Below are 20,994 nucleotides of genomic sequence, written 5' to 3' on the forward strand. Positions count from 1 at the left end.
CGGCAATGACAAATTCGGCGTACCTGAAGATCCAGTGGAACAAGTTCGCTTCAAGCGAAGGCTCATGACCACGGCAAGGAGTCTGCAAAAAAGGCAAGAGCAACTTAAAGCTGACCAAGACTTGCTAACGGATAGGTGGACCAAGGTACTGGCCACCGAAAGGCACGAACTCGACAGCCCCAATAAAGAGCATCCACATCACAACTGGCTACCTCAACCCAAGCAGGAGAACCCAAGGCGCACACCCCAACGTCCTCACATCATTCGGTCCAAGACAGTAAGAAGGATACGCGAAGAGACACCCTCAAGCCTCGGCGCAATGGCAACAAATGTCAAGTCAAGGAAACTGGCGCCGGGTCCAGCAAATACCAGTCCGGTCAACAGACAAGGAGCAGCTCAAGCCTATTCGGCCCGGGCCACAGGCTCGACCAACCATGCGAAATTCATGGAACTCCTAGAAGGACGGCAAAGCACACCAATAGAGAATGTCGAATCCTCAAAACAAGGCGGTTGGCCGTGGGCCGGAAACAACGAGGAGAGGCGTCTAGTCAATAGAACCCCCCTCCCAGAGCATAAAAATACAGCCGATCGCCCATAATCACATCAACCACAACAAGTCAATTCCAGTACCTCCAGACCTAGTAGTCCGGGGGCTCCATAAAGCCCACACGGGTATGAATCCACGAATAACATCTCCTAAAAGATGTAAGGCACCTTCCCACCAAGCGGTAATTTACCGTATGCTAACGGGATAAACCACGTTGACTAGATTCCACGTGGTAAATCACTCAGGCCAGCTATCAGGACACCCATTGCGGAGTCCGCACTACCTCACGGTATAATGGCTGGGCACACCGAGGCCCGATTAGGGACCCTGGGACCAACAAAAAGAGGGCACCCAACTGCCTTCAAGCATTTGCATTTACAAACTAACGATTGACGCAGAACAGGATTGGCGGCGTGGAATCAGCCCGGACAAACTATGGCAGGAACATGCAGGTAGAAGGCAGTTCGAATTCGCTCTCAATCCACTCACAACCCCCTCCAGTCCGGCCACCACAGGTTCCGCCAAATGACACCTCTTGTTTATACATCACACTCATATACATGGACACATCATCCTACTACAATGCGCGGACTTAGAAAATACTCACCAGTCATCGCTTATCGTCGACGTCCCTTTGCCGAAAATGACAGCCACGCTTCGCGTTAGCCTGGTTACACCAGGGGCTTCACAGTACAACAATAAAGTCCGACCACCTTTTCGGTCGCTTGGCACCCCGAACTTATAGCACTATATGCATCTGCTCTGAATCATGTCTTGGGTCATTTGTTGGGTTTGCCCGGCTCCCATGTTTTGGTACCTTACGTTCCGTTCTGCCGGCTAAGGTAGCGCTGGGAGAACTACTGCGATTGTGTCCCGGTTCAGCCGGACAAGCACCTCAGTAGAGAAAGCCAAAAACCGACCGTCATGATGAAGCGAGAGCTGGTCAGCTGTTCGAGAGTGTATACAATCCTTAAAGATTTATTCTGCGCAACGCCATTATAAATGCTGAGTGCGACGGATCGGTCTTCTGATCAGGCGCTAATAGAGCCCCTAGTTCGGCCTTTCGAACACTAGGGGCTGCGCCGACCATACTTGAATTCCTATGGCTAAGTGAGAGTAATAAAGCCCTATAGTCCGATTGGCTGGTTCGCGGAAAGAGATATCTCCTTAAAAGGACCCAACTATGGAATAAAGAGCATTAAGATATATCTCGAACACCCTCGTATTCTTTTTACAAGGGGGCAGAAGCCGACGAGTGGTCAACTCTCAGTATTTGCATACAATAAACAGCCGCACATGAAGAACATATGTTCAAACAAAACAGGCAATATATAATAAACATGCCATTATCCCATATTACAAAAAGCGGCACAAATGCCCTTAGGGAAATATAATGTCTTTAGCACACTTGTCCGCTGCAAGGCGGACCCCTTTTAGTACACTTTCATAGTAAAGCTCGGGCTTGCGGTGCTCCTTACCCTCCGGCAGCCCCTCAGTCATCAGCTTCTCTGCGTCAAGCCTCCCCCAATGCACTTCTGCACAGGCAAACACCATGCACGCGCCTTCTATACATACTGATCGCTTGATAGCATCAAGCTGAAGACAAGCGCCCACAATCTGCTTGACGAGTCCGAAGTAACTGCTTGGAATCGGCTCCGCAGGCCACAGCCGGACAACTAAGTCCTTCATGGCTAGTTCGGCCGCCTGGTGCAGTTCGACCAGCTGTTTCAGCTGATCGATAAATGGCACCGGATAGTTCGGCGCCAGATACTGCGACCAGAAATCCCTCTCCGCAGACTTCTTCTCCTTGATGCGGTAGAATTGGGCGGCATCTGATATGCTGCGAGGAAGATCCGCAAAAGCCCCTGGAAAAATAAGAATTCAGCTTGCCGCTTAGGATTCTTCCCATTATCACATATAAAGAGCTAAGAATATAGAAGGCCTTACCAGCCGTAACTTTCGGGCCTCCTTAATGTCCCACACAACACCTTGGGCTTCTTCCCGAGCACCTTCCGCAGCCTCGAGAGCTTGGGCGAGTTCGGATTCTTTCCCTTTTAGACTCTACTCCAAGCCCTCGCTTTTCTTCATAGCTTCCTGGAGCTCTCGCTCAGCTGCGATAACCCCGGCCTCGTGTTTTTCACGAAGCGCCTGTTCGGCCTCAACCTTCTTGTTGGCATCAGCCAAAGCTTTCTTTAGTGCCTCGTATTCGGCACCCGCTCCTAGAGCATACAATACAAATATTTTTCATTATGCACAACTATTCGTTCGTGCCAACTTCAAAAAAATTGTTTTCAACATACCTTGCTTGCCTTCCAGTTGCTTCTTTACAAGGTCGAGTTCTTCCTCGGCCCGTGCAAGGTTACGCTTTAGTTCGGACACTTCCGCATTATAAGCGGCCGTCCTCTCGGCAGAAGCCTATTTTCACATAAAGGGGTATACGTCATTCACATAAGCTCCTGCGAAAGCGGAAAATCTAAACGGTGCCCTAAGGGCTGTATATATGGAGGAAGAGAGGGGAATTTCGTGGCCCTTGGTGGAGGGATCCGAAATCAACCCTATCTCTTGTTTCCCCACACATACGGACTCTAAAAATAGCCTATACTTATGTATTTCGAAATTACATGGGCCTGGCCCAATAAAAAGGTGACGCAGCACCTATAATAGCCTCGGGACGAAATTTATGAAGTGGCATCTTGTATATTTCGTCCAAGGCTTCATGCACCCATTATGGTGGCTTCAAAGTCCTGAAATCATCACTTGTAACTCCGTTCTTGTTCCCCTTGCGCATGGCATCATCTCCATGCTTGTTCTTGCTCCAATGTTCATCCTTCTCCAAGCTAGGCCCTTCATTTGTAAGCAAAACAAATGAATCCAATTTAGGCAGCATCATATTCTCATGAACATTAGAATCATTACCAAGAAACAAAAGTACCTGATAATTTAATTGGCGTGCGCGAGCTCTAGTAATTGGTCCCGTATATGTAGCAGTAGGGGCTGTGGGTGTAACAATGGTATTGATGTCCTCATCACCTGCCCAGCTCCGTCTTCTCCGCCGGACAGCGTATCAGGGGCTACTACTCCTATTATGACAATTCCTCAAAGGTTTCTTAGGAATCATACCTCAAAGGCCTTTATAAGACCAAAGCAGGACTCGTTCAGCCCGCTCTCGGCGGACTGAATCTTCTCAACCACCGCGCCCATGAGAGTGCGGTGCTCATCAACGATAGATGCGTTCTTCAACGCTATTGATAGACCGCCGGGCAGCTCTGCTCGAAAAGAGGATGCCGACGGGGTAGGCAGGCCCCCCACCATTGAAGGTGGCTGTCCGCTCGACCCTGGAACCTTAGAGGTCCCAATGGGCCTTATCCGCCCCCACGTGTCTGGCAACGGGGATATGTTCCCCCTGGTCCGGGTCCTGTCGGGACGATACCTCGGTGTCGCGCCTGGACTTTGGGGAAGGGGCCCGCGGAGGCGTCTCGCTCACCAAGGCGTCTGAGCCCAGTGAATCCTCCGATGAGGACTGTCCGGCGCGGGACCTCGCCGGGCTATGCAAAATGCGGCTACAGTTAAAGCCTATAAACCCGAAAACAATCCCGGACGCGTACGTGAGTTCGGATTCTGTATACTTACGACTTCCCTAGGTGCTGGGCCCTGGGATCCCACTCCGGGCTGCTATCGACAGCCGTGGTGGATGTCTCTGGGAGGGAACCTTTCCCCCTCTTGGGCGATTCGGCCTCCAGGGACGGGGAAGCTGCACGCTTCCTCTCACCTCCAGAGTGAGGCTCGTCTTCCTCTGCTTCCTCCTCTTCGTCCTCCGAAGAAAGAGCGTCGCTTGAGTCCCCGGATTTTGCGTCCGAAGCCTCGCAGCGACGGAGGCCACTCCGGGTCTTCTTGACCTTCTTGGAGGCCTCCTTCTTTGGCGCCTCGTAAGGCGCAGGGACCAGCATCTTCGATAGAAGGGGTCCGGCCGGTTCCTCCGGCAACGGGGCCGGACAATGTATCTACTCCACTTTCTTTATCCATCCCTGAGGTCGCGATGAAACACGATTAGGACGTCTCCCTCATGACATGCCAGCTGAAGCATGAATAGACAGAGCGTGGCTGTGACTTACCGAGCTTGGAGAATGGGATAATTGATACCCACGGTCCTCAGCGGGGCCCGGCCACGATTTGCTGGACTTGAAGAGCACCTTCCAGATATCCTTGTGGGAGGAATCATAAAGCTTCCGAAGGGTTTGGTACTCGTCTGGGTCGAACTCCCACAGAGTACAAGCTCGGCGCTAACAGGGGAGAACCAGGCGGACTAGCATCACCTGGACTACGTCAACGAGTTTGACGTCCCTATCGACCACAATGCGCGTTCGGAGCAGCGACAACTCATGGACGAGGACCAGTTTGGGCCCTTCTCGGGCCAGGAGGTGAGCCGCAGTGGAGCTCCGGATCTAAACTCTGGAGCTGCCGCCCACTTTTTGCCGCGTGGTTCGGTGATATAGAACCACTGCTGCTGCCACTCCTTGACGGAGTCATTGAAAGCATCTTTCAGCCAAACAGCCTTGAGCATCTTGCTTACCATGGCGCCGCCACACTCGGCGTGTTCGCCACTCACCACCTTGGGCTTCACATTGAAGATCTTCAGCCATAGGCCGAAGTGAGGTGGGATCCGGAGAAAAGCCTCGCACACGAAGATGAACGTCGATATTTTGAGGAAGGAGTTGGGGGAAAGATCATGAAAATCGATCCCGTAAAAATACATGACTCCCCGAACGGACGGGTGAAGGGGAAACCCGAGCCCACGGATGAAATGGGGAAGGAACACGACTCTCTTGTGAGATTCCGGAGTGGGGACGACCTGTCCCGCCAGTGGAAGACGGTGGCCGATCCTCTGAGCCAGATACCTGGCTCCCCGAAGCTTCTTGTTGTCCTTCTCCTGGACGGTCGAGGCCATCCATCTGCCTCCTGCTCCGGATCCGGACATCTTTGGAAAACCTCTCTTCGATGGAGAAGAAGAGTGCTTGGGCGTTAGGGCTCGAACAGAGGGGAATGAGCTAGCGGGAGGAGAAGGTGTGGGTAAAAGAGAAAGAAACCTAACCTCTTTATAGAGGGGATAATTGCTTTTTGTGCCTCCCCACTTGCCTGATAGAGCCCGTCTGCCTCCCACTCGCCGCGATTAGCGGCGCGGTTAGACTACCCATACCCGTATTGATGAGAATCCCGTGATATGGGGACACGATCTCTGCTTTGACAAGACGTGTCAAAGAAACCGCCTCGCAATATGCGCTGTAGCTAGTTGTGGGAAAACGGTTCAAATAATGATCCGACCGTAATAACATGTCACGTCCTCAGAAAAAGTTGTCAGAAGATTGCATTTGTGAAATATCATTCTCTCTACGGCGGTGTGTGAAGATCATTTTGTGGATCCGGACACGATTCAAGTGTTCGATGACTACTTTGGAGTATTCGGAGAAGGAACCGCCTTGCAATGCCGAAGACAATACTGCGCGCCGGACTCATCGTCATTGAAGCCTGGTTCAGGGGCTACTGAGGGAGTCTTGGATTAGGGGGTATCCGGACATCCGAACTGTGTACAACGTCCAGACTATTGAAGCGTGAAGATACAAGACTCAAGACTTCGACCCGTGTCCGGATGGGACTCTCCTTTGCGTGGAAGGCAAGCTTGGCGATCCGGATATTATATTTCCTTCCTTGTAACCGATTCCATGTAAACCCTAGCCCTCTCCGGTGTCAATATAAACCGGAGAGGTTGGTCCTTAGAAGGGCGATCACAATTACAATCATACCATCATAGGCTAGCTCTTAGGGCTTAGCTTCTACGATCTCGTGGTAGATCTACTCTGGTACTACCCATATCATCAATATTAATCAAGCAGGAAGTAGGGTTTTACCTCCATCGAGAGGGCCCGAACCTGGGTAAACATCTGTGTCCCTTGCTTCCTGTTACCATCAGCCTTGACGCACAGATCGGGACTCCCTACCCGAGATCCGCCGGTTTTGACACCGACAGCTGCGGCTGCCGAGAAGGCTGGGAAAGGTGATGGGCCGTACTGCAAGATTCATCGCCAAGGGCCAGGATCTCCAAGAGTGTCATCAGGTTGAACAGCTTGTGAAGAAGTAAAGGGCTGGGTATGAGAAGCATGATAAGGAAAAAGGTCAGAATGGCACTAGCGGGAATGGCCGAGGCGGTGAAGTAAATCGCCCCGGCAAGGCTCCTCGGAACCAAGGAAAACCCGCCAGGGGCTGTGAGAAGGAGGATTGCAATGGTGAAAGTGATGAAGGGGGTGAAAAGGAAACCAGTGAGCAGGAATTCCAGAAGGCCACTGACGCCCTGTGCATTGACGGGGGTGCATCTATGCACTCCTCTCACTGCCAACTTAAACAGTGGGCGCCTGAAGTTAATGCCGTGCACCAGCGGTAGAATCTCGGAAGCCGTTCAAGTGGTCAAGTACGCCCATCATATTTGATGAAGAGGACCACCCTGACCACACCACCGCGGTAGGGTGCTTGCCATTGTTGGTCTCGCCAATAATCTGCGACCTCAAGGTCACAAAGATGTTGGTTAACTGCGGGGCCAGGTTGAATCTGATTTCCCCAAAGGTTATCAGCAAACTTCAGGTACTAGAGGAACAACTCAAGGTCACGGGCACATTTCAAGGAATCGACCCCGGAAGGAGTCGTCCTAAGGGAAAGATCACATTGCCAGTGACATTCGGGGGAGAGTTGAATTACCGGACTGAGAAGGTTGTGTTTGATGTGGTCGACCGCCTCCTGTCGTACAACGGAATCCTTGGATGCCTAGCTCTGGCAAACTTCATGGCGGTTCCCACTATGCCTACAACACCTTGAAGATGCAAGGGTCGGTGGGCGTCATTTCCATTCCATTATACGAGAAGGACGCAATCGTTTGCATAGATAAGATGTACCTGGACACATTCGCGACAGAGACCGCTGAAGCCGCAGGTCTCACCAAGGAAAGAAAGGTAAAGAAGAAGGATAACAGGGATGCCAGCAAGGAATCTGGGAAGCGTACCTCTTTGGAGTATGCTGCGCCTGTTGATGACTTGCTGGAGAGTTCCAATTTAAAACAAAAAAGAGGCTAGCCAACTCAGCCAACCAGCGCTCCCCCAGATTGGGCCTTCGATGGCCGTTCGATCTGTTAACTGGTGCATCTGAACCGTGGGATCTTCACCTACAGTCAAACCTGATTTTACCTCGCGGTCATTTTCATACGCCAATGACGAGTGGGCTCATCTCAGGCGTTCCTTGGATGGGTTAGCCGTGCCAACGTGCAGAAGGATTTTCCCATCGGCTCCTCGCGCGTGATGCCTGAGACGGTGCGTTCGGCGTGAACCCTAGCCCCCCAAACCACAGCCGCCACACCCTCCCTCCTCCTCCTTGCCTCGTCTGCCGCTGCACTCCCTCCCTCCTCCCTCGTCGCCACACCCTCCGCCCTAGGACCGCGCGCTCGTCCTGTCATCTCATGTGCCATCGCTGCCGGCCCCTGCCATGGTGTTGCGGAGCTCTTCCCGTGCCCTCGCGTCCGACCTCACCAGGTCCTCGATGCCGGCCTCATCGGCTTGCTGCGGCGGCCGCTCTTGACGCCGTCCTTTTGACCCGACAGGGGCAAACCAGAGCGCGGGCGGCTCATGTGGTGGTGCAGTGGGCGGCAGCCTCAGCAGGTGAGCGACGGAGACTGCAGCTGGTACACGACCTCGCACCCCAATGCGTCCCTGCTCGAATAGCTCGCATCTTCACGGCCACCAAGTGCGCAGGTGAGTCCCCAACCATCTCTCTCTCTCTCTCTCTGGCCCTTTTCCCCACCTTCCCTCCTCACTTGATGGCATCTTGCTCTTGTTTCTAGGGTGATTCGTAATCTGTACACCTAAGACTGCTAATTTCATCTACCCATAGTATGTAATTAGTAATGAGATGCATAAAGTTTACTGGTACATGACATGTTGATTAAATTTTGACAGGCCAGTAAAATTTTCTGCGGATGTGTCCTTGTCGGATGGATGGTGACTAACGAGATGCACTTCTTTGACACAAGTAATTTTAATAAATTGATTGTGTACAAGGTAAGATTACCACGCATAACTGCAATGCAGCTACCAAGTGCTCCAGGATTTCATGTTACAAGATTTGCCCCAGAGGCAAATGTATGATTTACTTGCTGTTGACTTTCGCAGTGTTCAGATCTTTTCTTGTGACAAGGATGCACAAAATCAAGTTTTCTGTCGGTAGGAGCTTTTTTCGCTGTCCAACTGTTCAGTTCCAATGGAACAAGGTGTCTACTGGACTTCTTATTGTCTCCCAACCTGATGTGGATAAAACCAACCAGAGTATTATGGCGAAACCAAGTTGCACTACTTGACAACTGATAGGGCCTTTAAAGGAATTGTTCCTCTCAGTAAGTTATTAGTTTTTGATATTCTTTACGAGACTGTTTTTTAATGTCTGGTCATTAACTTTTATCAGTAATTTGCAGAAAAGGAGGGGCCAGTGCATGATGTTCAGTGGTCTTCTTCAGGTTCTGAATTTGTTGTGGTCTATGGATATATCCTTACATATTCTGGTGAACCATGCATGAGTCATGCCTCGCTGTTCTGCTGTCCATAGAAATCTTTCTTTCTCTTCATCACGTGTGACTTTTATTAGCTCGAGCCTTCGTAAGAGGAAGTATACGATCTGTTCTGCCAGCTTTAGATTCTTATAGATTACCCAGGTGTCGTTTATGGGTCGGAGTCATTAATTCATGCCTATATTTGAAAAAAAAAGTGCAAAGAACTGCATTATTCATGCTGGCATTACATTTCTCTTTTTCCGGACTGGCCTGCTAATGGTAGCCTCACTTCTTTACATAGTCCTTACATGAACCATAACATTTCTGATTTAATGTGTTTGTTCTCTACCACTGTTCCTTGACTGAATCTCGGTTAGGCTGGCCAGAGCAACAATATTCAGCCAAAAATGCAATCCTCTTCACGACCTTGGTGAAGGCCATTACAATACGATAAGATGGAATCCCGAAGGGCGATGTATCCTTGCAATAATTTGATCACCCAGTCGTGCTATGTTCTCTGGTCTCAGTGGGTGTAGATATATATGCACACCCTTCTGTTATAGTTTGGTTATTAGCATACCAATATGCGTCTAACAAATTGTTAATGTTGTGTTATTGCTTGCTCTCGTGTAAGAAAAAAAATCATGTTTATCTTGATGATATCCTTGACCCAAAAAAATCACCTTCCCTTTTTTCTTCTTCTCAGGCAATGAGGCATGAGGAGACGATGCCATATCCACCTTCTGCAACCTCATAATTTTTCTTTGACCTGACCATGTGATTATTTTGGGATTTTAGCTCTATGCAGCCACTTCTCTTGATTAAGTTTAGAAAATGTCGGCAACGGTTCGTTGAATGGTTAAAGTTGGTTCATATGTGTTGTATTGAATGGTTGAAGTTGGTTCATATGCTTTGTATAAAATTGTTTTCATAGATCATGTTATGCACCTAGGATGCATGCAATCTTTTTTTTTACTTCAGAAAATGATGTTGTGAGCGTAAATTTAGACCGGATAGAGATAGCAATATACCAAGGGTTCTAAGAATTGGATTCATAATGCAGGGATGTTATTGATTCATCTGAGCTGCTCTATCTGATTGTATTTTATTAAGACCCTGCCATTTTAAACATAGCTTTTACATTCCTATTCGGGAAATAAGTGCTAACGGAAAGACCGGGATGCACTTTTTAAAATGGTTTTTGCTAGGTAAATGATGTTGCACAACAAATGCAATTGCCTTTATGTCTTACATAACTCATTTTTGTTTATTCAGGTCATATTGCCTGTACATTCCTAGCGGAATGGAGTGCCTAGTTTTGTCCAGAAAGTTGAGGCCTTCTGGTGGTTCTTTTGCAATGAGGGTTTCAGTGCTAACCATATTGCATTTCCATTTTCAGGGTGTCCTTTTCCTGGATACCCACCCTCCAAAGCATATATTTGCATGATGATGTAATGTTAGACCAACTTTCCTGTACATAAGACTTTGCAGATAATCAAATAACAGGATGGCATTATTTGGTCCTCGATTTGGGCCAAATCGGGTAAGCCCTCCTCTTATTTGATTCTCTCTTGCGGCACTTGGCTGGTTCCAAGACCGTGAGGGAAAGGACTTCCTGTTGTGCGCGTGCTTGCCTTCGAACCAAATCGATCTCAACAGAAACACACGCACACACACACACGTATGCATTTTTTTCCTTGTCCCTGATGTTGAGTTGTGATTTTTTTTTCAATGTGTACATGGCTTCAGTGGGGCGAAGTAGAATAAATAGTCAATCTTGATCTTACGGAGTGATGATTTACATTCTTTTTGCGATGAGATAAAACACAACCTAGGTGTTATTTAGCTTGCTGCTGTAGGTCAGAGGAACAATATGTGGGTCGTTGAGTTCACTGCTTTAAGATTGTTGTTCTCATTCATAGACGAAGAGTTAACCTGTCCAGGTTTTGGTGCATTGACCAGCGAAATTGGGGAAGCTACTGGTCCTTTTAAACTGCACAAATGCATTATGCATTTAGTTCAGATTGTCATGTTTACGATCATATACGGCAGCCTTTTATTTTAAATATAAAACTCCTTTTATGTACAAGCTTATTTGATCGCTGGAAAGCTAAATGATGTTTGCTCATCTCTATATTATGACAGTCCTTGTTAAGATCCAACAATGCCTTGTGCGTGTGTAGGTTGCATTGTTTCTGTATAGGGGCGCATATCAGGATGAGCTTCCCGAGTCCTTCTTTCCCCTCCGCTCATGATCTCTTTCTCTCTCCCCTACCCATCTATGCAAGAATTGTTTAGCCTAAATGCTTCTATATGTTGTATGTATTCTTAGATGTACTTGATCTATTGTGAATCTTGTGATCACAGAACTTCCTGAATCCGACGCTGTCAATCGGGCCGCAGAGAGGAAGCGTGGTGGAGATGAGATGGGGACAGAGGATCCTGCAGCGATGTTGTTTGTTTGTTCTCCTGCTCAAGGTTTGCTCTTTCCTACGTACTGTCATGGTGGTTCAGTTTTTCATCTCTAAATTGGGATTACACAAAACTATTGATGTTTTAGTTACGTAATTTGTGTACCAGCATGCTGTAAAGGGCTAATGTCGGAACCAATTGTGTGTACAGTCCTTGCGCCTGTGATCATGAAAAGATCGAAATTAAATACTCTGCTTACCATATAGTGAGACGCCGAACATTCTGAATTGTAAATTCGGGTCACGTTTATTCAACTATTTATTTTGGAGATTTGATCTGCTTGATCTGTTGATAATTTCACCCTTCAATCATGTTTACTTAATAGAGCCTCATACATGTAAGTCGGTGCTTCATCTGTTGATAGTTCACCCTTCAATCATGTTTACTTAATAGAGCCTCATACATGTAAGTTGGTGCTTGTATAGTCTGGTAATAATCTGTCCTATTGTCAAATACTAAGTACTAGCTGGGAACTTCAATAGCTGGGTACTTCGCAATGTTTACTCCAGGAAAATGGAATGAGCAAGCTTCTTTCTTGATTAGTTACTTGCTTTTCCTCAAAGACATTCCCAATCTATGTCCCATGTTTTCTTTTTGTATGAATTTCATATTCCCTGGAATATGAGAATACACCGTCCTGATAGACCAGCGGACCAACACATTTCCATGGGATTTTTGAAAAATATATGTGAATTTGCATACATTTTCTATTTTTTTCTTTTCTTATCCATGCTCCCCTGTAGATAAATAGTAGTGTTAACTGAAATGAATGTTCACTTGTGTTCAAATTTCAAGGAAGTGTGCATCACGCTTCTGTTTCTGCAATATGTTTTAGAGTATATGATTTAATTTTCCTACTTCCCCAGTTATAAATTTATTAGCATCAAAGTAGAGCTTCATGTTTATGGTTCAATATATCATTGCAAAGTAGTTTATTGCTCAGTATATCACTGCAGGTTCCTTACACCATCAAATTTCAATGTTTTTTATTTTCGTCGATTTAAGTATGTTCTTCGACGATAAAATAGCAGGGATTTCTTTTCTTATCAATTCTAATCCCTTTTTGATGCATTGCAGGTTTGCTATCAAGCTCTCAAAAAGAAAAAAACAACTTTACTCTGTTTTCTGGAGAACCTTCCCGTAGAGTCACTACCTCAACAGAGACAAATATGCGATCAAGGATATATTCGATGGATTTTCAAGCAAAACTTGGAGGCTATTTTTGCAGGTTCATCACTTGCTTTATTGTTTTCTTACCTTCCTTTCTTCAAGACAATATCTTCCTAGCATTGCTCTATAAATTTAAATCCCATCTTTTTGTTTTGATTATCATGGAGTACTCGTCCCATCTAATCCAAGCAAGGGCCTTCATGTTTGCAGATAGTTTGGTGCTCTCATGGTTATTTTGTAGAGATTGTCCCTTTGTTCATTTCTTGGTAACCGTCTACTGCAGCTCAGCTACTGTCCAGCAGCTAACCTTATGGTGAGTGATTGATGGTGCATGTTTGCCTATTAGTTTCTCTGTATGCCAATGTCTGAATTTTATCTTGCCTTTTTACATTTCTCCAGGCCTTCCATTCTCACTGTGATTCCCCGAGATGTCCTATCTAATAAAAAATTTATCTTGCCTTTTTCCATTTCTCCAGGCATGCACTTTCTAATAAAAATTTGGCAATCTACTTGAGGCGAGTCATTTATCTAGCTACAGTAACCTTCCTTGCTTTTGCAAATAATACTTTATGGTTGGCACTATTGTCTATATCTGCCAAATAACGTTAGTATAGCCAGAAATTCAGATGCCACACGTTAGTGATGGTTTGTTATTCTGCTATCATTCCATGTTGGTTAGCCATGATAAATTTGATTTCTAGAGTAGCAGATGATTCATGTCAGGTTTCTTTTAGAGATCAAAATATGTGTTGACTCTGAAATAAGTAGTACGCCGTCCAGTTCTACATAGGTGAAAGCATACTGGTCCCATTTACATACTATGCAAAACTGGACGGCCTTCTAAATCTCTGAAACTAATATTTGTTGTGTAATCTGTATCACCTCTTCATACTCTCTATATGCTTTCTACGTACTCCCTCCGTCTGAAAAAACTTGTCCCATAAATACATGTATCTAGCACCAAGTTAGTGCTAGATACATCCATTTGAAAGATAAGCTTGAGACAAGTTTTTCCGGACGGAGGGAGTAGAAGGTAAAAGTGCGTGAGAACGATGGCCTAGAGGATGTGAATTGCACTCGAATATATGCAGGGTTCGTGCCAAACTAGCCAGTATTGTATTTCAGATGCTTCTTCTGTAACTTAATATATTTTGCCGGCTCTTCTCATTTCCCGGTGAACTTTTTAGTCTGTATAGTTGAATCATTGGAAGTTGTTTTCTACTATCTATAGAGGTTTTATTATCCAAACTATTAGCTACCTGACTTGCTTTTTTGAAAGGAAGTGTTCCTAGGATTGCCTCTTTTACATATGGTTATGCTCCATATGGCTACCTATGTACATATGCGAAGGTTCTGTTTGGACTACTCAAATCGCGTGGAGCTGTTAAATTTCTTATTTGTTGCCTTGCCGTTGTGTGCCAACGCAATGTTTACTCCAGAAAAATTGACTGAGCAAACTTCTTTCTTGATTAGTTACTTGTTTTGCCTTAAAGACGTTCCCCACCTATCACATGTTTTATTTTTGTATGAATTTATATTCCCTGGAATATGAGAATACACCGTCCTGATAGACCAGTGGACCAACACGTTTCCATTGTATTTTAGAAAAATATATGTGAACTTGCATATATTTTCTAAATTTATGTCTTTTCTTATCCATGCTCCTCCATAGATAAATAGTAGGCTCAATAAAAATGAATGTTCACTTGTGTTAAAATTTCTAGGAAGTGTGCTTCACGCTTCTCTTTCTGCAATATGTTTCAGAGTATATATTTTAATTTTCCGACTTTCCCTGTTACAGTACTGTGTATGTCATTCTTAGCTTTGCTTTTGGAAACATAATAGTCTAGAAATTCCAACTTGAAATTGAACGAGCAACAATCCAGGTATTGTGCTTTCTTTCCCTCTTAAACTTGCTGACGATATGGGTGAAGACCCATTACAGATTTCTTATGGAATAAAAAGGTAAATATGATGATTTGAGAATTGTTGGTCAAGAGCCATGAATAAGAGAAAGGCATCACACTCAAGTTCGGAGAAGAAAAAGGATACAAAGACAAAGATAGATCAGTATTATGCTCTGAAGCTAAAACTTTTTTGTGGAATCCATGTTACTTGATTTTGTATTATGGAAGTATGACTTGGTCATATATATTTACATTAATGTTGTCAACTTGTGGTTCAGCAATAGGCATAATGTCCTATCAAGTTATTTGATTTTGTATTATGTAAGTATGACTTAGTCATATATATATATTTACATTATTGTTGTCAAGTTGTGGTTTAGCAGTATGCATAATTTCCTAACAAGTTACTTGATTTTGTATTATGGAAGTATACTTAGTCATATAAATTTACATTAATGTTGTCATTGTGGTTTAGCAATAGGCATAATTTCCTATCAAGTTATTTCTTTTGAATATATTGTTGTTTATAAGCTGGAAAATTTGTATGTGCAATGAAAGTGTATCTAACACTTATATGTAAAGGATAAATGTGAAACATGTTAGATAATTCTTGGTCTAAATTGGAACTTTGCGTCATTCGGCATCTAAGGGGTTTTAAAGGGTTTGAATTAGTACTTCTGTGGTTCATGAAACCCAATTTTATCCCCAATTTTATCGACAAAGGCACATTTTCAAAACACTTTGTGTTTGAAATATGACTGTGGAATTAGGCATCCCATGTGGTTCCTAAATGCTAATTTTATCAACAAGTAGAACAGTTTTATAGCACTCATGATTTCAAATAGGACTTTGCGTCATTTGGTAGAATGAGCGTTAAATTTGTTATCATATGTGCTTGCCCACGACTAAATCAACTAAACCATTGATTTTTTTCAATGTGTACATGGCTTCAGTGGGACTAAATCAACACATGCAAACCAAATCGATCTCAACAGAAACAAATTTGATATCATGCAATGATCAATGCAGATTAGGGTAGTTATAGAGTTCTTCCTCAGTTTTCATTGAGCAAAGATTGAATCTGTATGATTTGTTCTAATACCAAGTAAATCTTGGTCTGCATTGTGTTAGTTTTCCTACTGAGTTTTTTTGGCTATTTTCGTTTAAATTGGTAGTTGATGTGAAAAAGTGTGTGTTGACATGCATGTAACCAAATCATGTATTAATGTGAGGTACTACATATACTTGCCTATCTCTTTCCAGAAGCACAACCCTCTTGATCCTACTAGGAACATCAAAACCAAATGGGATATCATTGAGTGGACTTCAGATGGGTCTTGCCAAGGTGCTCTCCTCTCACTTTTTCTCTTACTTCCTCCCCTCCCATCGCTAATGTTTAAACTTACTAATATATTAGTTTTTTAAACATTACGTGTGCAGATCTGAGGATGAAGGGAAGAAGAATTTAACTAAACAGTGAAGAAGATCAAGGTGATTTTTCTTCCCTTTGTTCTTTTATTCTGATGTTAAGATTTGTTATGGCTAGATGAGATTTGTGGTGAAAATTTCCCATTCTTTTACATATCTTGAGATTGATCAGCTTCTTTCTTGTTGCTAGGAGAAGGATGGCAGAAGTGAGTTCAAAAGGGAGATCATCTACAGCACTGGCAGATCAGCGGGACAAGGGCAATCAGTAGAGAGATAGGGCAAAAGGGAGATCTTTATGCCACATAAACTTGTAGATCAACGTGAGGAGGACAATCGGTAGAGAGGATAGGGCACAAGGGAGATCTGTATGCCGCCTATAGATCAGCATGTACCTTGGTCACGTTCTGGCAACAAGGAGGATGATCAAGAAGGATTGGGGAACACCAGCAAAAAAAGTACTGGGGAAGACGGGCGGGACGAAGGCTTGGAGATCGTTGTTTGGCGCAGTGTTGATTGCTGGCTGGCCGACTGCGGTGTGCTACCAGCGATGAGATCCAGGAGGAGGTGGCGGCGGACAGGGAGACTAGGTAGGGATGAACTGCCGATTAAGATGCAGAGCTGCTGTTTTTATCATGTTGTTCTTATCCTGCTCACTATGATATTTGTGGAAAATATTTGCACTATGGTTTGGTTAAGATACAGAGCTACTATTTTTATTCTGCATTACCTCGTGGGTCTCATTATATGGATTAAGTACAAGGCATCTGTGGTTCAAAAGTTTTTAGTAACTTGTGTTTATCTTTACTGTCTGGTGTCGAATTGACCGATTAGTCGGTTGAATTGATTGTAAAGGATTGCCCAATGTGGTTATCCGAAGATTGTAGTTTACCATATATGCTTACTACAAAATGCTTATTTCGCTTCACATGTAAGGCTGTAACAGGATGCATTTCTCTCACCTTATTTCTGCAGGACCTTTTTGCTTGCATTCTCATGTCTTTTGGCAATGAGAAAATTATCATTTGGAGGGGAAAAGATAGATGAAAACATGCAAGATAGTATATGCAATTGACATACCCTTCAGTTCTTGAACCAGAGTTCAGTGGTGAAGAACACTACAATTTTTTGGTTGATGGATTGGTCTGAACATATTGTAAAGGATTTTGCATGAAGTGGTTATTCAAAGGAAAAAATATGCATGGCCAGGTTTCTCATCATGATAACCATGTTTTCAAACTTGCTAAAAAAATACAATCATGCCAACTTTACTCTCTCATCATAGTGCCCATATTTTCAAACTGAACATATTCATATTATGCAAAGTTCCCCTTTTCCCAGACTATTATTTAACAACGTAATAAACATGTTTAAAAAATAGCATGATTTAGTTGAAGGTTCTTGCAGCATGAAACTATTTTCATCGACAACATGTCTTCAGCAGGTCTCTGCGCCATTTGGCGCAACGGTCAACTAGTAGCATGTGGTCCAAGGCTGCTGCACCCCATATGAAAAAGGTCCCGGCAGGGCTGGCTGGCGCTGATGGTATTTTTACTATCTGGGCCACCCTCGATGACAAATAGGAAAGTGCACTCGTTGCCTTCCTACGGGCGAATATCGATGTGTTTGCCTCGCAACCATCTAATATCCCCAGTCTTCCTAGGGAGGTAATCGAGCACCACCTTGTTGTCTGCCCACATGCCCGACCCGTCATGCAGAAGGTCCGAGATCAAGCATTGGAGCGGCAACAATTCATTGCCGAGGAAATCAAGAAGCTTTAGGCGGCTGGTTTGGTCAAAGGAGTGCTGCATGCAACATGGTTAGCAAACCCAGTGGTCGTGCGCAAGACTAATGGGAAATGGAGGCTTTGCATAGATTTCACGGATCTGAACGAGGCATGAACGAAGGACCCATTCCCCTTGCCGCACATTGACCAGATTGTGGATTCCACTTCCGGGTGTGATTTGCTCTCAATTTTGGATGCATACTCTGGATACCATCAAATCTTTATGTCCAAGGAAGACGAAGAGAATACCTCATTCATCATCCCATGTGGCACATGCTACTTCGTGTGAATACCTTTCGGGTTGAACAGTGCCGGATCCACCTTTCGGGTTTTGGATCACAGTTGCATAGTAACATTGAAGCTTACATGGATGATATTACAGTCAAGACCAAGGACAAATCAACCCTCATCCAGGACTTAGAAGAGACGTTTGCTAATCTGTGCAAGATCAACTTGAAGCTGAACCCAGAGAAGTGTGTGTTTGGCGTTCCCTCCGGCAAGCTACTTGGTTTCTTTGTGTTCCATCATCGGATAGAGGCCAACCCCGATAAGATCAAGGCCATCGAGCATATTCAGGCACCCAAGACAATTAAGTATGTGAGGCGTTTGATAGGGTGTGTTGCCGCACTTAGCAGGTTCATCTCCAAGTTTGCCGAGCGCACCGTGCCATTCTTCAAAATTTTGAAGAAGGCATGACCCATGAACTGGACTGCGGAAGCAGGCACAACACTGCAAGATTTGAAGACCTACTTGTCTTCTCTGCCCACTTTGGTTGCTCCCAACCACAAGAGTCGTTGCTGCTATACCTGGTGGCAACTAATCAAGTGGTTAGTGCAGCACTAGTGGCGTAGCAGGAAGTGGAGGAAGCAGTAGCCTCAGCCAGTGCCCCTTCCGGGGGAGAGAATGAGCATTGCCTGGCAAGGCCAGACATGGATTAAGATAGAGAAGAGCACGACAGCGAAGGCAACCCCAAGAACGCGGCAATGACGAAAGTGGTGCAGCGCCCAGTATACTTTTCTGGCCTAGATCCAGGTATTCTGGCGTGCAAAAATTGATTTTTGGCCTAGTGACGGCCTTAAGAAAACTGTGCCACTACTTCCAATCCCATGAGATCACGGTTGTCACCCGCTTCTCTTTGCAAAGGATACTCTGAAACCCTGAGGCTACTGGCAAAATAGTGGAGTGGGCATTGGAGTTATCCAGCTTTGGCTTAAAGATTGAAAGCACATCAACAATTCAGATTAGAGCACTGGCAGAGTTTATTGCAGAATGGACGCCAACCCCTGATAAAGAGATACTAGAGACAATTATTCCAGGTAAGGAAGCTCCCCAAGAATGGATCATGTATTTCAATGGTGCCTTCTCCCTACAAGGTGCAGGGACTAGCGTGCTTCTGGTTGCTCCCACTAAAGAGCACCTGAAGTATGTTGTCCAAATGCATATTCCCCGGGAGGAGACAACCAACAATACTGTAGAGTATGAAGGGATCCTTGCCGGGCTTTGTCGGCGTTCTGGAAACGGGGGTCCCCAGACTTGCCTGCCTGCGGCCTGCAGCGTGGCTCAAGTGGTGGCTCAGTTCGACCCGTCTTCATCAACCCAAACTCAGGACCCTCACGAGAGGCGAAGCCTCGCGGGGTGGCTGACGCAAGGCTTACTCAGGGGCGGCCTCACCAGGCTGGCTCGTGAGGAGGCAGAGAGATCAAGGCAGGGGTACCTCGTGAGGTACTCATGACGCAAGCCGTGATGATCGAGACCAGGCGGGCGCCAGCCTGCGCAGTGTCAGCGTATCCTCTTTGGTGCAAAGGGGGCAAGCGCAGACGCGGAGTACCGAGGCATCAAGCAAAGGTTACCATTTCGGTGCAATGAGACCAAGACCAGCAGAGCGGCACGACCGAGGTCACCGTGGAGCCCAAGACAGCGTCATCGCCAGTGCCTTTGGCAGCCGAAGACCAACTTTAGTTAGGATAACTTCTACTAGATGTTCCCCTTCAAAATGGCCGTTGTTGGTCCCTTCCCGCTCAATATTTGGGGAGAGGACCAGGGCCTCTATATATAGAGATAGCCACCACGGCAGAAGGCATCTAGAATCTCATCCAGAGGCGATCGAATTCACCCAAGGAGAACACCACACCACCTCAAGAACACCTCTCGCGAGGCTGTTCTTCCGCGGTACTGTTCATCACCAGCTCCTGAGGCAATCCACCACACCACACACTGGATTAGGGTATTACACCACAACAGTGGCTCGAACCAGTATAAACCTTGTGTCCCCTGTGTTGTTCATCGTGTAGCTTAGATTCACAGCGAGGCATTGGGATGTGGATCGGTAAGGGGAAGATTTTCGCACACACCCCAGAGTTAGAACCTTAAGGGTTTTGTCGGAACCAGATATCCGACATTTGGCGCGCGAGGTAGGGGTGCGCCAGAATCTTGCTTCCGCTGTCCCGCGTTCCATCATTCTCGCATCCATGGCTAACGCTCGCCAAGCTCGCGCCGAGCGTCAGGCTGCTCTCGCCGCCCGCGTCGCCCAGACGGCTCCTGTCGGTGGGCCTCCCCGTCGTTCCCCGTCGCCTGCCGCCAACGCCGCCATCGGCCCGGCGGGGAACGAGCAGCAATCATCGTCGCTGTATCCCTCGGTGCGGTGGGAAGGCCGCACCGCCACTTCGTCACTAACTCTAGCTGGTTCGTCGTCTCACGCCCTTCATGCTCCCACGGACGCGCAGGCCGCGTTGCTCCTGGCACATGAGCTCCCGCACTACTGCCCATTCGACAACCTCTACAAGGAGTGGCTCGCTCGCATCACCGAGCTTGTCAGCGCCGCAGGGGCTCTCTTGCGCCGCCCCTCTCACTGCCTCGCCCTCCGTCCTGCGTGGGTGATGCAGCTTAGGAGGTGCCTTCGCCACCTCCTCCCCAAGAAGGTGCCCTGGCTCCCAGGCGCGCGGCCCCTGGACGGGACCCGCTGCGTCCAGCGCCCGCGCGACAAGAAATGAGCTGTCAAGAAATCCCTCGGCCTCAAGAAGGCGCTCGCGTGCTCCCCGCTCCAGCACGTCAAGACCGCATCCCTGCGCAAGCGCGTCAGGACCCCGTGCTGTCCCTAGCGACGGCGCGT

General features: G+C 46.4%; 1 protein-coding gene across 9 annotated transcripts; it reads left to right on the plus strand.

Moving 5' to 3' along the window:
• Window positions 1-7,876: 7,876 nt before the first annotated feature.
• LOC123069934 (uncharacterized) lies at window positions 7,877-17,300 on the plus strand. Of its 9 annotated transcripts, none has more exons than XR_006433235.1 (11): window positions 7,877-8,334; window positions 8,539-8,640; window positions 8,752-8,972; window positions 9,051-9,600; window positions 10,617-10,668; window positions 11,493-11,603; window positions 12,675-12,825; window positions 12,978-13,080; window positions 13,167-16,019; window positions 16,115-16,165; window positions 16,293-16,825. XR_006433235.1 is itself a non-coding variant. In XM_044492920.1 (11 exons), the coding sequence occupies exons 4-10, from the start codon at window positions 10,633-10,635 to the stop codon at window positions 16,118-16,120; spliced, it is 528 nt and encodes a 175-aa protein (XP_044348855.1). In that variant the 5' UTR covers window positions 7,883-8,334; window positions 8,539-8,640; window positions 8,752-8,972; window positions 9,051-10,632; the 3' UTR covers window positions 16,121-16,165; window positions 16,293-16,825. The 9 variants fall into 9 exon arrangements, 1 of the variants encoding a protein (XP_044348855.1); XM_044492920.1 differs by having other exon boundaries at window positions 7,883-8,334; window positions 9,051-10,668; window positions 13,244-13,282; window positions 15,938-16,019; XR_006433231.1 differs by having other exon boundaries at window positions 9,051-10,806.
• Window positions 17,301-20,994: the final 3,694 nt, after the last annotated feature.

Source organism: Triticum aestivum, chromosome 3B (assembly GCF_018294505.1).
Source record: "Triticum aestivum cultivar Chinese Spring chromosome 3B, IWGSC CS RefSeq v2.1, whole genome shotgun sequence".
In the NCBI taxonomy this organism is placed as follows: Eukaryota; Viridiplantae; Streptophyta; class Magnoliopsida; order Poales; family Poaceae; genus Triticum; species Triticum aestivum.

Excerpts from the sequence above, each read along its gene's own strand:
- LOC123069934 (XM_044492920.1), top strand. The coding sequence starts at position 10,633 with ATGGCATTATTTGGTCCTCGATTTGGGCCAAATCGG. Across the intron at positions 11,604-12,674 it reads TGTTTGTTCTCCTGCTCAAG|GTTTGCTATCAAGCTCTCAA; the intron begins GTTTGCTCTTTC and ends GATGCATTGCAG. Across the intron at positions 12,826-12,977 it reads CTTGGAGGCTATTTTTGCAG|ATAGTTTGGTGCTCTCATGG; the intron begins GTTCATCACTTG and ends TCATGTTTGCAG.